Raw genomic sequence first — 16,816 nt, 5'->3', positions numbered from 1 at the left:
TGTAAATACAGCTTTATAACACAAAGGCCTTTCTAATTAGGTGGAGAAGGTTACTACACCTGTTGTTAGACATATTAGTGCTGAAGTAGTTCCCATGGGACCTCCACCACCTCCTAAACCAAAGCAAAGCAAAGACAGCACATTCATGGAGAAGCTGCATGCAGTGGATGAAGAGCTGGCTTCAAGCCCAGTATGCATGGATTCCTACCAGGTACTGTGTTTTGGGATGCTACAGTGGTATTTTTTCAGTTTGAGTTAAAATTTCATTCTGTGCTCCTTTAGTAAATTTAAATAAGATGAATCTCTTTAGTGGGTAGCATGCAAGCTCTGTGTGAGAATAGAGGTAGCTGTTAGTACAGGGCTATCAGTGACACGTACTTTTAATTTCTTCTATCATAACTACGCTTTCTGTTTATGCTTGTAGGCTTCTCAGTTACATTGTTTTTACTGTTAACTGTAATTGTGGCATTTACACAGGTAAGGAAAATACCTCCCCTTTTAAAAGGAAACGGTCACTTTGGTTGTATTTTGCAGGCAGGTACACTATGAACGCGCAAAGAAGCTCGGTTGCAAAGGCAACCACTATTTCATATTGATAATGAGAAAAATATTACTGATCCGTTCTACTGCACAAGGGTGAGGAGTTGTAAAGAAAGAGTCCTGTACTGTAGCTTCAGGTTAATTACAGATAGTGGAAACGGGGCAACAGAGTAAAATGTACATGAAGGGGGCAAATATTGCAAGGGGGGGATAAAAGTTTAGCACAAAATAAGTGAACAATAATATATTCATAAAGAATAATAATTTAATAGCAAGAATAATGAATGGTTGGCTTTTTTGGAATACCAAAATAAACAATTCTTTGTGGCAAGAATCTAATATTTTTGATAGTGGATTCTTCTTGCTCTGATGAAAATCCTACTGCCAAAGAAGCTGTGAGGAAAGCAGAGAAACTCTTAATTCCATTGTGCTTTTCCTTCATGTTTCAGTCTCTGGAAGACAGCCTCATTGCCTTCAGAACCCGATCGAAGAGACCGCTGAAGGATGTTCCTCTTGGTCAACTGGAGGCTGAGCTCCGAGCCCCAGATATCACGCCTGATATGTATGATCCCAATACTGCAGATGATGAAGAATGGAAAAGGTGGCTTGGAGGGCTCATGAATGATGATGTGGAGAATGAAGGTACGTACAACACATCGTTGCTCATTGGAACAGAGGGATCCTGGAGGTTTTTCCTCCTGTTCTTGGCTACTTTCTCTTCCCGTTGCTCGTGATTTTCTTGGCTGCATCCATTATCTTGTTTAACAATACACATGTGTTTTGCACACAGTCAGTTTTCCTCATCTTCTGCATGGACACTTCTGAGACACCTGAAGTTAAAAACCCTCACTTTAAATATTAACTAGCCAGCACATGCAGTAACTGGCAACCATAAATGAAAGTTGTTGTTCAGCCTTTAATGCATCATGCTGTGTCATGAAGCTGGCAGCATAGGTATGCCTGAATCTGAATGTGCCATGCTCCTTTGCAGGGACATGACCTGTTATGGTAGAAAAAAAAATTAATTTGTTCTTGAAGAGAGAGAACAGTTTTGGGCTTGACTTTCTTTTGTTCTGGATTTACAGGTTACATAGAGTTGTACAATTGACTGTAAAACAAAAATTGGAATACTCTTCCAATGTATTGCAATATTTCATTCTTTCTAATTTTAGCTGAAACTCGGGCCATACAGAACAAATCTAACTTTTCTAAATGGGAATGACTAAGAATAAAGGTGGTTAGTAGCTTAGTTTGAAGAGGATGGACTTGATATTGCTTCCATAAAAATAAACAGTTAATTTCAAGCAGTAATCCTAGCCCTCTTTGTGTAAGATCAGGCAATAAACTAAGTGCTTCTCTTCCTGGATACTGTTTGGTCTTGGGGCAGGGTAATGACGTTTCAAAACATGCTTCCTATTAGATGAATTAGATGATGATGATGACCCTGAGTACAACTTCCTGGAAGATCTGGATGAACCAGATACAGAAGACTTCAGAAATGATCGTGCGGTGAGAATTACCAGTAAGTCCTTTGGGAATCCCACTTCCTTTCTCATTAGGATTAGTAATTTATTTTGAAAAGTGTTTTGTTGCAAAGGCTTTGCAGTGTAGGCTAATAAGTAAAAAAAAAATAGAATAAAAACACTTTGCATACTGAACACCTTTTCCATGCAGAACTGGCTTTCTGTGAATACATAAAAGTATCTAGCCAGAGCTGCTGTGCTATCAGATGCATTTTACTGTATAGCAAAGAATGAAGAATAATTTTTAGATAGTGCAGTCTTTCATAAAGCTACAGCCAAATCGGAAAGTGAATGCCTGCCTTATGTTTTGAGTGTTTTCTTCAAGTCATTGCAATCTTTGAGTTACAGTTTAAAGAGTGTATCATTTATTGTGTTCTCAGTAAAGCGTATTTATTTTAGGTCTTACTGCAGATTAACTTCGTTTTAAAATTATTATTTTTTAATTTAGTTTTTCCAAAATATTTGTGATTAAAAACAGTCTCAACAGAAATTTTCTTGGGCCCAGCAATAAAAAGGGGTATAATATAATGTAAGCCAGCAGTGTGTCCTTGCTGCAAAGAAAGCTAATGGTATCTTGGGCTGCCTTAGGAGGAGTGTTGCCAGTCGGTTGAGGGAGACAATCCTTTCCCTCTACTCGGCACTGGTGAGGCCACACCGAGAGTACAAGTTCCAGTTCTGGGCTCCCCATTACAAGAGAGACATGGATGTAACAAGGAGAGTCCAACAAAGATGATAAGGGTTCTAGAGCATCTCAAATATGGGAAGGGCTGAGAGCTGGAGCTGTTCAGTCTAGAGGAGGATCGAGGGGGATCTCACCAATGTCTGTAAATACCTGAAGGGAAGGGGCAGAGCAGGCTTGCTTGAGTGGTGCCCAACAACAGGACAAGAAGCAATGGGCACAAAGTGAAGAGCAGGAGGTTCTGTCTGAGCATCAGGAAACACTTTTACACTGTGCAGGTGACTGAGCCCTGGCATAGGATGCCCAGAGAGACTGTGGCATCTCCGTCCTTGGAGATTTTTCAGAAGCAGCCTGGATGTTGCAAGTGGGTGTGGGTGACTCTGGTTGAGGAAGGCAGTTGGACCAGATGAAGCCAGAGGTCTCTTCCAACCTCAAACATTCTGTATATATCAGAGGTTGTTCCTTCTCGGCCCTCTGTTTACAAGAGGAGGGTTACGCTTTGCAAGAGAGATTCCTTAACTGGCTTGAGATTATGACAGGATTGATGAATGTTTCTTGCACGAGGAATCTTCATTTTTCTTTTTAATTTTACTTGCAGAAAAGGAAGTGAATGAACTGATGGAGGAGCTGTTTGAGACAGTAAGTGATGTATTGGGTATAGCACTGAAGAGTAATAGATCTTTGTCAGATCTGGCATGAAATCGCTAAAGCCATAAGGGGGGCCTTTGTAAATGTTCGGTGCTGAATATGTGCAAAGGGCTCTACCATAAAAGTGTAATTTTTACCATTGGGATGGAACTTACATAGGAACTTCCATAAATTCCTGTAGAGATGAATGTACGTGCTAAGAGGATCACCATGAGCTTTGTTAACTGAAGACACTGTGTAGTAAATGTACTTGTTGAGCTTTCTTTTTTCTGATTGTTACTACACGTGTTGTCAGTTTCAGGATGAGATGGGTTTCTCAAACATGGAAGATGAAGGTCCAGAAGATGAAGATAATGTTACAGAGTCACGGCCAAATTTTAATACACCACAGGCGCTTAGGTAGGATCATTTGATAGTTGTCATAAAACTAAATATTAATAATTCTCTTACGGTAAAAAGCCTTTGGTCACCTGCAGGTACTATGCCATCCCCTAAGGAGATAATGCCTTTTGAGAAAAGGCTACTGCTTTAAAGGCTATCATCCATTTTATCTGAAGGCCTTCCATATATAACCCCTTTATTACACTAATTCTTCTGGGAAAATGGCTTGGCAAGCTTTTAAGACACTTGCTTCAGCTGTTAAACAATAAAACAATAGTTATTGGAGCAGTATATTGCCTGATTGACAACAACACAACGATTCAAAGCGATGGATAGAGACACTGGATACTGGGGTGTTGCTGCATATGTTGTTTGTGTATGTGATCAAAGCTGTGCATATTCTGTGCAGAGAACAACCCAAGCTCAAAGCAATAGGTACTCTAGCTCTCTAATTCTTGTGCTTTACAGTTTGGTGGTGGGTGTAGTGTTCTGAACTCCTTTCAAAGAGATAATAGTTTTCTTGCCTTTTTTTGTTGTTGTTGGGGGGGAGGGTTGATTGGTAAAGTTCAGTTACTGCCCTTATATTTTTTTATAAGAGACTCCTGAGGAGCTTGACCAAGCGTATAATCTTGTCTTTTAAGCAAATAACTTGAATATAATAGTAGCATTTCCAAAGGAAGAGAACTACATACAATTGCTGAGGCCTAGGTCTGAAACAGCTATAAAATTCAGAAATTATCTTCTAATGATTTTTGATGTGGGTTATACTTGATGTAGCACCTCAGAGAGAAAAGACTTTAAAGCATTACTTTCTAGGTAATAATACAAGCCTATTAAAGAAATTACGAAAATTGTCTAAAGGTGAACTATGATAAGAATGGTGTCTCCTTATTTATGGGGCAGATCACCTCAAGATCAAGCTGTATCTGTTTGGGAAAGGAGCTAAAATGACGGCTGGAATTTCTTGATACTCTCTCTGGATGAGCAGTACCAGAGGAGAGCACAGCAAATCTTAAACCAGCTACAGACTAAAATCAGGGAAACTTCATGCTCTCTCTTACAATCTGTATGCACTTGTTTTTGGTGATGGCTAGTTTATTCTTACTTCTTTGGCATGCCGTTCCTCCTAATTTTTTCTTCCCCAGTTTTATCTGTGTACAGGACTCTTGAAGTTTAAGTATGTTTTGTAGCAAAATACCTGTTTCCTGAGTTTATTGTTTTTATGATATCTTACATTAGATGCATCTTGGAACAACTTCATTTATAATCGACTTTTGGCCTGTTACAAAAGTAAAGCTGTTAACTAACAAATCAGAATATTAACTGAATAACAAAACAAAATAAAATACGTATTTTAATTACACCATAAGGCCAGGGAGGATACATGAAGTTAGTTTTGAAAAGAACAGAAATACGTACATCCCCTTTTCTGCTACAGAAGTAGCTTTTACTATCGTGTCATCGGATGTCCAGTGGAATAGTCTGCATAAAGCTAGGCAAAACCTTAAAAAAAAAAAAAAAAAGTGGAGAAAAATAAAGGAAGAAGAAAAAGTAATAGCATTTGAGTCAGCGTGTGATGTTTCTGGAGATAATTATAGTAACGTGCCACCCATAACACCTTGAGTTTGGACCTTGCCTGATGCTATAATTTAAATAGGGTTGGGTTTATTGTATTATAGATTACGTTAGCTCCTGGCTGCTCTGGAGTGTGTCTGAGCACTTGACTACAACAAACGTGGAGCACTACTGAGAACAGTGAACAAGAGTGTTAGCTGTGCTTGGAATAGAGGTTAAGTGGAATAATTTTGGCATGGCATCCCAAAACTAAAACAGTGTTACGGGGTGTACAGTTTAAGAACTACTCTCTCCATGCTACTCAACACTTTGACAGAATATTTCAACTTGGAAAAAAAAGTAAAATATTCTAATAGAATAGGAATGGTCATTAGGTCCTATGCTTTTTATATTTTGGTCTGCCTGGTCTTTAAAAGACGTTTAGATGTAGCCCTTAGTGATATGGTTTAGTGTAGGACTTGTTAGTGTTAGGGCTGAGGTTGGACTAGATGATCTTGGAGGTCTCTTCCAACCTAGACGATTCTGTGATTCTGTGGTCTCAAACAGATTTGAAGAGCCTCTGGCCAATTTACTGAATGAACAACACCGGACAGTGAAGGAACAACTTGAGCAGTTGAGAATGAAAAAGTCTTCTATCAAGCCACCACAAGAGATAGAGAAATCAAAACCTCACAATGAGAAGCCTCTCCAAAGCCTTGTTCTTGACTGTACGCAAAGAAAAAGGCTCCAGCAGCAAATGCAGCAGGTAATAAAATATTATCAATATTATATTTGGGCTATGGAATATTCATATATTGTATGTATGCTGTATGCTGCTGCAGCATGGGAAAGGGGGAAGCCAGTGGTACGGCAAGCACTTTGGCTTGCTGTTTCATTTTTAGAAATTAATTGAAAAAGCTACAATTAACTATAGTTACCCAATACAGTGTCTTGTCATGGTGTGTAGCAGCAAGGAAAGGACACAAATCTCTCAAATGCAAGCTAAAGAAAAAGATCTTGTGTTATACATGTAAAGCAAATTACCTTTTTAATCTTTCAGCTGCAAAGCAAGGCATATGTTGTTTGAACATGTGCACATAGGGATTGCTGAAGTCATTCTTTCTGAAGAAACAAGTATTTTATTAGAAAAAAATCCTTTCTGTATTGCTCATTATGGTGTGAGATTTTGTATAAAAGCTAGGAATGTGCCCTAAGACTTAAACAGGTGATGTGTTCCAACTCTGTGGAATAGAAACTATAATATCAGAAGTAATTTTTTATGCTGCCTATTTGTATTCCAGTTTCCCCTCAGTTTTCTATTGTTGAAAGGATTTCTTTTGAAGTCAGACTGTTGGTTTGTTTCTTTTTTTGTGGTGCTTGGGAGATGTTTCTTGAACCTTTATACTTAAGCTTTCCAGTTTCTTGTGTTACTGATACGCTGACAATCCCTATTTGTCTGATTTTATTCTTCAAGCATGTTCAGCTTCTGACTCAAATCCATCTTCTTGCAAGTTCCAACCCTGCTTTAAGTTCAGAGGCCAGTACCACTAGGATGTTTTTGGTAAGGATATGTCTTTAAAAAGAGCTACACAAGCTTTAATGATTTCTGGTCACTGGTGATATTTAGAGAGCTTAATTTGTTTAACTGATCCCATGCAATTGAGAGAGACTACCACTAAACAAGACAATGGTGTTAGCCTCCTGTTAGCATGCTCACTACTTGAAGAAATAAATCACGTTTTGCTGATTAATAACAGTGCTTTGAAGTGGCGTATCTTTGTAGTTTTCTACTGTTTGCTTGGAAACACTGAAAACAAAGTTCAAAAAACTTATGTAATTAGTGAACATTCTGTGATCTTGATAGATTCCAGAAAGTTGGTGAATTAATATGATCAGACAAAAGTAAGTTTTTAAAAAAAAATACAGAGATTATTCCTAGATTTAGAGGTCAAAAATAAGACAGAAGATATCTGTAGTGATGTATTTTTGTGCCTGTGACTCACCAGCTTTTACAGGTCACATTATTGTGTTTACATATGTGTTCTTAACCTTTTATCTTTTCTCTGTGTCTGACTTTGTAGAGTGAGCTTGGTAACTTTGCTCGAAGCTCTACACTGCTTCGTCAGTCATTCTATCCTAAATTTCAAACAATGTTCCAGCCATGTAACTTGAAGGGAGCACTGCAGCTCATTGAAGATTTTCATGCCCAAGTTCAAGTTGACTGGAGCCCTCGCAAAGCTGTGAAGAAGAGTGGTATGTATACTTTTACTTTTTCCTGATCTAAATTTAAGCAGAAACTAAATAACATGCAAATTCTAAAAACCAGGGAGGAAGTAGCATTTTCTGCGGTGAAGGGAATAAAAGAAACAGTGTTTTCAAGAAGTCAGTAGTGAATAACAGTATTTGCCCATGCCTCTATCTATCCTCATCTGTTCATTCTTTACACAGCCAATGAATTTCCATGTTTGCCAAAGCAAGTGGCATGGATTTTGGCAACAAGGAGAGTCTTTATGTATCCAGAGTTATTGCCAATATGTTCCTTGAAAGCAAACCCTCCCCGGGACAAGATTATCTTCACAAAAGCAGAGGACAAGTAGGTGCTTAGAATTGCTGAATAACATGCACACCAATGAACTTCCTTTTATATGGGAAAGTTTTAGGATGCAGTCTTTAAGAATATCTGTCTGTTGTGGAACAGCACATACAAGTAGCAATCTGAAGTACTGTCTAAAAGACTGCTTTTTTTTATTTTTCTTTTTTTTCCCCCTCTCCTTATTTCTTCAGTTTATTAGCTTTAGGTCTGAAACATTTTGAAGGGACAGAGTTTCCAAAGCCTTTGATCAGCAAATATCTCTTGCCAACAAAAACTGCCCACCAGCTGACAGTGCGAATCAAGAATCTCAATATGAATCGAGCCCCTGATAATATCATCAGAGTAAGTGATGCATTCAGATTATGGATTGGTATTTTTCACATTTGTCTATCTGGTTCATATTTGTCATACAAAAAGAGATGTGCTGTTTGTTCCGAGGACCTTTTTGTACATGTGCTGATGCTTTCTTAAAGGAAAATGTGATCCTTCCATTAAGGGTGACAATTTCCTCAAAATGACCGTATGATTTTTATTTTGCAAGTATTTTAATTAATATTTTGACAGCCTAGAGCCTAATCTAATCTAATCCAGAGCCTAATTGCAAACAGTCCTGGTACAGCTGTAGCTTCAATAATCCAGACAAATTTGTATAAATAAATTTTAAATAGCAAAACATAAAGTAAACGTAAACATACAGTCAAGCTATAGGTCCAACAGGCCTAATATCCTCTCCCATAACTAATGGCCAGTGCTGAAAAGAGAATAAGAAACAGAAACTTAAAGCTAGTACACGTGCACAACTGCTAGAACTTCGTGCTTTTTTCTGAGAGAAACCAAGATGGCAGCGAGCGTTCATATGAACACTTTTCCAGAGCACAATTCTTAGCCTACATCCCAGCAGTTCTTGGACAGATGTTCTGACTGTGGTTGTCTTGTCTTGCATTCTCTCCTCTCTTCACACAGTACTATAAAAAGACAAAGCAGTTGCCTGTTCTGTTCAAGTGCTGTGAGGAAATCCAGCCTAGTGAGTGGAAACCACCTGTGGAGAGAGAAGAACATCGCCTGCCATTTTGGCTAAAGGTACAGTTTCTGCTGTTTCTTCACCCAGCATAGCTTTGCTTATTTCTCTTTTTTTTTTTTCTTGTTCTTCATACAGTATAGGTTCAGAATGAGTTATTTGGGTAGGCTACAGCTCTGAAGTCAAAAAGTAGTCTGATTGTATTGCAGGGGAGCCTGTGTTATCTTGGGTCTAGGTAGTAAATCTATCAAGAGCAGCACTTAGGAGCGTGAAGTATTATACACTGCTCCTGGTGTGTCTGCCCAGCTGCAGTATGGAGCTGAAGTTGTTGTGGATTTTCTTTGCTTTTTGGCACATCCTTGTACACGCTACATGGGCATATTTCTAATGACTGTTTCGATGTGTTTATTTTTTAATTTGACTTCATCAATTTGTTAATTGACATAGTCTGACCCTTGCCTTACGCATTACGGTTAGCGGTGTTGCTATCTTTCCCACTGTGTTATAGCCAGGAGAAAGCGTTTGTTCTTTCTCCTTAAAACCTAACCTTTTAAGAGGAAAGGAGAAATCTGTGGGTTTTTTTCACAGAATCACAGAACTGTAGGGGTTGGAAGGGACCTCGAGAGATCATCAAGTCCAACCCCCCTGCAAAAGCAGGTTCCTTAGAGCAGGCTGCCCAGGTAGGCGTCCAGACGGGCCTTGAATATCTCCAGAGAAGGAGACTCCACAGCCTCCCTGGGCAGCCTGTTCCAGTGCTCCATCAGCCTTTTTGTGTTTTTCTTTGTAAGATGATGTTCACCTGCAGTGTGGCTGGTGATTATTATACCCGAATGTCTCACCCTTCCTAAGGATTCTTTCTCTGAGATTCCTTGCACAGTGAAGACTAAGTTGGAGGCATAGTGACTGCACTGAGGGTCACTCAGTGAGGTCTGTGTCTGAGGAAAAAATGAGATGCCCTAAAATCTAGTTCTCTTAATGGCACTGTTACAGTGAAGCTTCCCTCCCACAGCCTTGTATTTACTGAAGGAACGCTTACAAAGCAATTTGGTTCTGTTATTTCTTCTAGGCATTTGGATTCCTTTGAAGGCTCTGGAGTAAAACTTGGGAATGTTAAACAGTAAATAAAAAATTGCTTTACTTTAAGAAGCAAGTTACTGCCTTTCTTCTGCAGTGCTGTTTGAAGGTAGGCAGAACCTGTGGATTGGACTAAAAACTCTCTTATTTCCTTTAGGCAAGTTTGCCCTCCATTCAGGGGGAATTGAAGCAATTAGCAGAAGATGCGAGGGAGATGCCAGGTTCACCTGATGAAGAATCTGTCTTTTTGGGCACAGAAAAGGAAACTTCAGACACAGAACATGATGAAAAATACCCTCTACTCATGCCAAAGGGACTAGTACTGACCTTAAAGCCTCTTGCCAACCGATTCTCTAGGAGAGCATGGAGAAGACAGAGGTCTTCAGCTCTGAAGCCTGTCCTCATTCGACCAAGTCCTTGTCTGCAGCCCATTTCCAACACTATTAACATTCAGAAAACCATGAAGTTATCCCAGTCAGAGGCTCCACCCAGCAAAGTTATGGTTCAGATTCCTCGGTTAATCCAACCGGCTACAGTTATGCAGACAGTGCCAGGAGTGCAGCCTTTGAATGTTCCAGCAGTGGTGGGAAGTGGGGATGGCTTGGAATTTCAGAATGTGCTCTCTGCTTCACATCCAGACTCCAGGCAAGCTTTCTCAGCTGCTGTACCACCAGCATTAGTGTCTTCAAATCCAATAACTTTTCAGCCAAAATTAATGTTACCAGCTTTGGCTGGAGCAAAAATACGCAAACCTTGTGTTCGCAAGGGATATCAGAAGAAAAAAGGGACAAAATCTGCCCCACTGATAAAGACTTCGCCTTTGATCCAGCCATCTCCAGTCATCCTTACTGTACCTGCTACCACAGTGAAAGTGGTAAATATAGGCAGTGGTTGCAACATGATTCAGCCCATAAATACAACTGTTGGGAGAGGCACTCAGGCTATTCCAGTTACAACCTTGTTGGTAAATCCATCCACTTTCCCATGTCCATTAAATCAGCCTCTAGTGACTTCTTCAATTCCTTCATTGATAGTTTCTCCTAACCCTGTTGGTCTTTCTGCATCTTCCGTTGGTGAAAATGAAGAACAACTGAATCTGGTTCCTTCGTGCCCTACTGGAAGCAGCAAAAATTCCTACCCCACGGTGGAGCCCAAGGCTGAACCCCAGGAGTTGTATGCTACATGCTCAGCTGTCTCCCCCAAGAAGGAATGTAGTACAAATCCTGCCACTTCAAATAATGGCAGTCAGGAGATGGTAAATAAGAATGACTGCTGTAGCTGGACAGTGGTAGAAGGACAAGAGAATGCTTCAGAGCCGTTGTCTGTGGACCTTTTGCCTCATTTAGAAGATCCAGATGAAACAGTGAAAATTGAGCCTGAAGATTCAAACGATGCTGTCAAGGAAGTAAATCCAGTACCGAAGAGGGATCTTCTATGTGCTGAGGTGAAGGAGGAATTCATGCTGGGTCTTGGCCAGGAGCTGAACATGGAGGCCTGCTCATGTCCAAATGAGCTGAAAGAAATTAAAAAGGAGCACGCTGTGTGTGAAGAGAAGGGAGAAGAAGAAAGACGGGCTTTGCAGTCATCTCCCCGTGATGAACAGCAGGTAGATGCAGGTGGTGTTACTGGACCACAAGTAAGCAGCGAGTCTCCAAAGAATCATTCGTACACAGTGGATCTCGAAGCAGAATTTAGTAGCCCGCTAGGAAGACCAGAAGATTCGTCCAGTATGGACGGCCAGTCTGTTGGGACACCAGCTGGCCCTGAAGCTGGAGGAGAGAGAGAAGGACAAGAGGAAGAAGACGACGATGACTTCGATGATTTCACACAAGATGAGGATGAAGAAATGTCATCAGCCTCAGAAGAATCTATTCTTTCAGTGCCAGAACTTCAGGTAAAAGCAAAGATTTAAAAAATTGCTAATAATTTGTGTGCTGAAACACCTTAGTGACGTAAGGGCAAATCACAATTTGATTCCAATTGGAAAGCTGGACTGTTAACCATGTATTATCATGATATTTGTGCTGGTTTTGGAGAAACTGGACACCACGTATTTCTGAGATTTTAAGTCTAAGCGAAAGGAATGTCTTGCAAAATTCCAGATTTAAATTCTGCTGATCTGTAAGGACTTTCTCAGCTGAAGCTGTTCATTAATAAGAAATACTTTAACTGCGTTAATTTCCAAGACACAATTCCACTGAGCCTTTAAGAGATAAGACCATTAAGGAATCCTTTCTAACTTAAGGCTTTTTTACATGTTCGATTCTGAGTTGAAGTTTGTGTGTGATACAAAAATGGGCAGTTCTGGTTCTTGTGGAATTCTGTCATTTTACTAGAACCCTGTGGTCAGATATTGATCTGTGGTGGTGTTCAGCACTGTTAGGATTATAATGGAGTGAGCTAGTTGCTGAATGACGTTCAAAGAAACACTGAAAGAAAATAATGTGGATTTCTGTTGTTGCTTTCAAAGGAGACAATGGAAAAACTTACTTGGCTTGCAACAGAGAGACGCTTAAGCCAAGAAGGAGATTCTGAAGAAGAGAATTCCCAGGAAGAGAACTCTGAGCCAGAGGAGGAAGAGGAGGAGGAAGGGGAAGGAATAGAGAGTTTACAGAAAGATGATGAAGTTTGTGGAGATGTGTCAGAAGAACCTAAATCAGCCTTCACCTTGACAAAGATGGCCCCACAGGTGGAAGCCCACAGAATACCACCAGGTAAGTTTTGTTGGCTTCTTTTGATGCAGGGTACAGGGCACTGCTGCCTGCATTAAAAGCAAAACCATAGGGAAACTTCATCTGGGTTTAATTTCACTTAGCATTTCTGAGCTTAGTATTGCTTTCCATCTGAAAATTTTATAACAATCATAATTCTGTAAGAATGGCTCTTAACATAGAAGCCCTTGCTTATGTCAGCTGAGCATCTTCAGTTCTTTTTAATGTATTTATGCTTTAGGAATTTGCAGACGTGAGACTTGTGCCTTGTGTCAACTAATACCCCAAATCAATACAAGAACAAGATTAAATAGTCATACTTTTAAGTTGAATTTTGTGTTATAATGTCATGCTGGGAGCAGTCAAGGAAACAAAATAATGCCTTTACAGAATATAGCAACCAGTAGATGAATTTAAACAGGGATCTTTGAGGTTGACCCAGTAGACCAGTAGATTCCCAAGATTAAAGACACAAAAATCTCAAGGTAGCAAATCTTTGTGTGGTATTTCATTCCATATTATCTGACACCAGTTAGTTATCTGTGATGTTAACTGTATTTGTGCGAGTAATAAGCCAGAAGAGTAAATTGCAAGTGTTAAGTCCAGCTCTGCTGCTCATACCACATCTGCAGTTTTGCCCCTGGTATTCACTAGATTTACCTACTCGTTTTTTAGCAGACTGCTAGCTGAGTAGCAGCTAGGGTCAAAGATGGGTTTCTTGATGTATCCAGAGACTTTTCTCATCAGTTGCTGTAAGCAGCCAATTTTAAATCTTAGCCAGCCTGACTAATAAGAGGTATTTTGCTCATACACATACAAGAGGATGTAAACAGTTCACTCATCGCTAAGTCTGAAAACCTACTTCTCTATCGTAATGTTGGTCTAGAGGAGTAGTTGTCTGCCAGCCCAGAATGTGTAAGTGCATGTACAACTTGCTTTGTGCTTCTTCACAGGAGAGAACGTGAAAGCCCCTGGGAAAAGCAGGAGTTCCCACAGAGCCAGAAATAAGAGGGGACGGACTCGTGCCAGCAAAGACACGTCTAAGCTGCTCCTCTTGTATGATGAAGACATCCTGGAGAGAGATCCCCTGCGGGAACAGAAAGATCTGGCATTTGCACAAGCCTATCTAACCAGAGTAAGCCAGACCAATAAGTAACCCAGAAACAGGAACGTCGCACACTGTGAATCCTCACAGTTCCCACCTGAGCCACATAACTGCCATTTCTAACTGCGGTTAGAAACTAACTAATGGTTCTGACTAGGATGGAGTTACCTTTCTTCTTAGCACCCCATTTGGTGGTACTTCACTTACTGAATTGTCTTTATCTTGACCTGTGAGATTTCTTGCTTTTGCTCTTCTTATTCTCTCCCCTGTCCTCTTTTGGGGAGGTAGGGAGAGAGTGAGAGGCTGTGGGGGTGTTCAGCTGCTGCCTGGGGTCAGCCCACAACACTGGGTCAGTTTTAATTTCAGAATTTCTTGGGTCTTGAATTTGGTTCTTTTCTCTCTTGTGAGCAATCTGCATTTATCTTTAAGGAAGAGATTTTCTTGGCCCACCAAAAGTGGAAGCATTATATGAAAGCTGGGTAACAAGTGATCAGAGATTCCCAGATTAATTTATTTTCTTCCTGAATGTTAGGCAGTCCTATAAAGGTCTTGTTCTTTGCAGGTGCGTGAAGCATTGCAGCATGTTCCTGGAAAGTATGAAGACTTCCTTCGTGTTATCTATGAATTTGAGATTAGCATGGACAAGCGAACAGCTGTGGATCTCTATTTCACTTTACAGAAACTGTTGCATGACTGGCCACAGTTGCTCACAGATTTCGCTGCCTTCCTTTTACCAGAACAAGCTTTGGAGTGTGGACTGGTAGGTAGAATGAAAGAAGCAGACCACAATTTAAGCAGACAATGACAATGCTTGTGGGAATGAAAGAATGAGGAAATCTTCCTAGGGCAAGGAAAAACAGGGTAAATCAGTTGCTTACCTTCTGTTTTATTAGTTGGAATTGAAAAGTCTAGTGTCTGTTATAAAACTCAAATACGACTGTGGGGAATCAGCCTTTCCAAGTTGCATCCTAGAACCTGACTGCAGAGAGGCAATGTGCAGCAAGTGGAATGGTTCCCTTGTCTCAGAAATCAGCCTTCCACTTTTTAAGATGCAGGCTTTCGCCCGTTACATTCCTTCTGAATTTTCCTGTCTTTTGCGCATGTGGTTGAAGTAAAATTTTACAGCTCATGGAAGTATCGATATACAAAGTGCTTTTTATTTCTCATCTTCCACCTCTTCTCAGTTTTGCAGTGTGTATCCATACAAATGGAAAACAAATAGCAAAAGAGGAGAGGTATTTTAATAGTTTGTTTAAGCCAACTAGAGATACTTGGAAGTACATCTTTGGATGTGAGGGGTGAATCTTTTTCTTTTGATCAGTTTGAAGAGCAGCAAGCATTTGAAAAAAGCCGGAAGTTCCTCAGGCAACTGGAGATTTGTTTTGCTGAAAATCCTGCCCACCATCAAAAGATCATCAAAGTTCTGCAGAGTTGTGTGGACTGCCTTCCGCAGGAGATTGCAGAGGTAATGAGGGTTCCAGGTACCTCCTTTCTCTCATAAGTCCTGAGAACACAATAAGCTAGCTTGCTGCACTGTTCCCATGTGCTGCTCTTTGGGATCATGAGCATTTACCAAGTCTGATCTCCCTCCGTGGGGTGTGGTAGAGAATCGAAGCTGCCCTTCTCAACAGGCTTTACAATTAACTGGCCCGCCTGAGTCTCCTCTCTCCTACCTCCACCTTGCTTTTATCACCTTGCCAGTGACATTTTAGCTTAGTGCCTTCTGCAGTCTGCCTAGAGTTTTGGAGGGATTTTTTTTTTTTTGCTAATTTGATAGCTGAATATGGAATGATCTCAAAATATTCATGAGGTAGTAACAATGCAAGTATACAATTCCATGCTGGAGTTATAATAAGCCTTGATGTTCTGCTTACCCTAAGAAATCCTTCAAAGAACGTGATGACATGGAATGAAATGCTTGTTTTCTCTGGATTTCTTTATTTTAGCTGAAGACTCAGGTGTGGCAACTGTTGAAAGGACATGACCACTTGCAGGATGAGTTCTCAGTTTTCTTTGATCACTTACGTCCCTCGGCCAACCGCATGGGAGATTTTGAGGAAATCAACTGGACAGAAGAGAAGGAATATGAGGTGGAGGAATCTTTTTGCAAGACCAGAAAAGATAAAAGCAGAGATGATAGAAATGTTTCAACTTGAAGGACTCAAATCGTGGCTGCATCTCCAGAGTGACTGAAATAGCAGGGTGGGATAGCTGTTGGTGGACTGGAGCAAACTTCTCAAATGTCTTTACAGCATTTATGTCTCTTCTAACATAGTTGAACTGGTGGTGCACTGGAACTGAGCTCAATACTCAGAAATTCATGGGGAAAATGAAGTTTGGTCTTGTGAAGAGCTATCACGATAAGCAATTTTTGTTTTGTTTTTTTAGTTTGATGGGTTTGAAGAGGTGTCTTTGCCAGATGTAGAAGAAGAGGATGAACCACCCAAGATGCACACAGCCTCAAAAAATAAGAAACGTAAAGAGATCGGAGGCCAGAACAATGACAAGGTGGGCCTGGGATATCTCACTAGTCCACATATTTGGACTCTAAGCAAACACATGTCTGTGAGGATAAATGTCTGTATAGAGACATGACAGTAGCCTATAAAGATTTTAAGAAAGGGAATGAAATGTTTCCATTGTGCTTTGCTTGCTAGCAGCATAATTGTTTTAGTTCTCTCAGGGTACACGCAGAGTGCTGCTCCAGCCCTTCCTGACTCCCTTTGGGGTCAACCTTGCCCTGACCGTCATCTTTGTGTACCGTGCACATTTATCAGCTGGAGTCTGTCTGTTTCCAGGAGGTCGAGTGGGTAGATGGGATGAAGGAATGTTCATGTTCCTGCCATGAAGGGAGTATCGACCTCAAGCTAAAGAAAAGCAAAAGGAGGACCTGCAGCCATTGCAGTAGTAAGGTTAGTTGATAGGCCACGTCATTGGAGTGGTGAGTGAGCAGAATAGTTCTGTCAAGAGTCCCACTGTTTTTTTGTGAT

At 40.4% G+C, this 16,816-nt stretch overlaps 1 protein-coding gene across 1 annotated transcript in view; it reads left to right on the top strand.

The window, feature by feature from the left end:
- LOC106048526 (GON-4-like protein) overlaps positions 1 to 16,816 on the top strand; it is a 30,514-nt gene that overhangs the window by 7,966 nt on the left and 5,732 nt on the right. The window contains exons 9-27 of the mRNA XM_013200469.3: positions 41 to 211; positions 990 to 1,182; positions 1,961 to 2,062; positions 3,341 to 3,381; positions 3,686 to 3,789; positions 5,893 to 6,091; positions 6,800 to 6,886; positions 7,407 to 7,578; positions 7,774 to 7,918; positions 8,110 to 8,260; positions 8,882 to 8,998; positions 10,168 to 11,904; positions 12,481 to 12,724; positions 13,675 to 13,856; positions 14,389 to 14,586; positions 15,148 to 15,291; positions 15,773 to 15,916; positions 16,215 to 16,334; positions 16,625 to 16,738. Coding sequence (XP_013055923.3) covers positions 41 to 211; positions 990 to 1,182; positions 1,961 to 2,062; positions 3,341 to 3,381; positions 3,686 to 3,789; positions 5,893 to 6,091; positions 6,800 to 6,886; positions 7,407 to 7,578; positions 7,774 to 7,918; positions 8,110 to 8,260; positions 8,882 to 8,998; positions 10,168 to 11,904; positions 12,481 to 12,724; positions 13,675 to 13,856; positions 14,389 to 14,586; positions 15,148 to 15,291; positions 15,773 to 15,916; positions 16,215 to 16,334; positions 16,625 to 16,738 — 4,365 coding nt within the window. The remainder of the gene's footprint in view (positions 1 to 40; positions 212 to 989; positions 1,183 to 1,960; positions 2,063 to 3,340; positions 3,382 to 3,685; positions 3,790 to 5,892; positions 6,092 to 6,799; positions 6,887 to 7,406; positions 7,579 to 7,773; positions 7,919 to 8,109; positions 8,261 to 8,881; positions 8,999 to 10,167; positions 11,905 to 12,480; positions 12,725 to 13,674; positions 13,857 to 14,388; positions 14,587 to 15,147; positions 15,292 to 15,772; positions 15,917 to 16,214; positions 16,335 to 16,624; positions 16,739 to 16,816) is intronic.

Source organism: Anser cygnoides, chromosome 33, assembly GCF_040182565.1.
Source record: "Anser cygnoides isolate HZ-2024a breed goose chromosome 33, Taihu_goose_T2T_genome, whole genome shotgun sequence".
Classification (NCBI taxonomy): Eukaryota; Metazoa; Chordata; class Aves; order Anseriformes; family Anatidae; genus Anser; species Anser cygnoides.
Note: the sequence above shows the minus strand (reverse complement) of the source record. Positions and strands in the feature narration are given on the sequence as shown.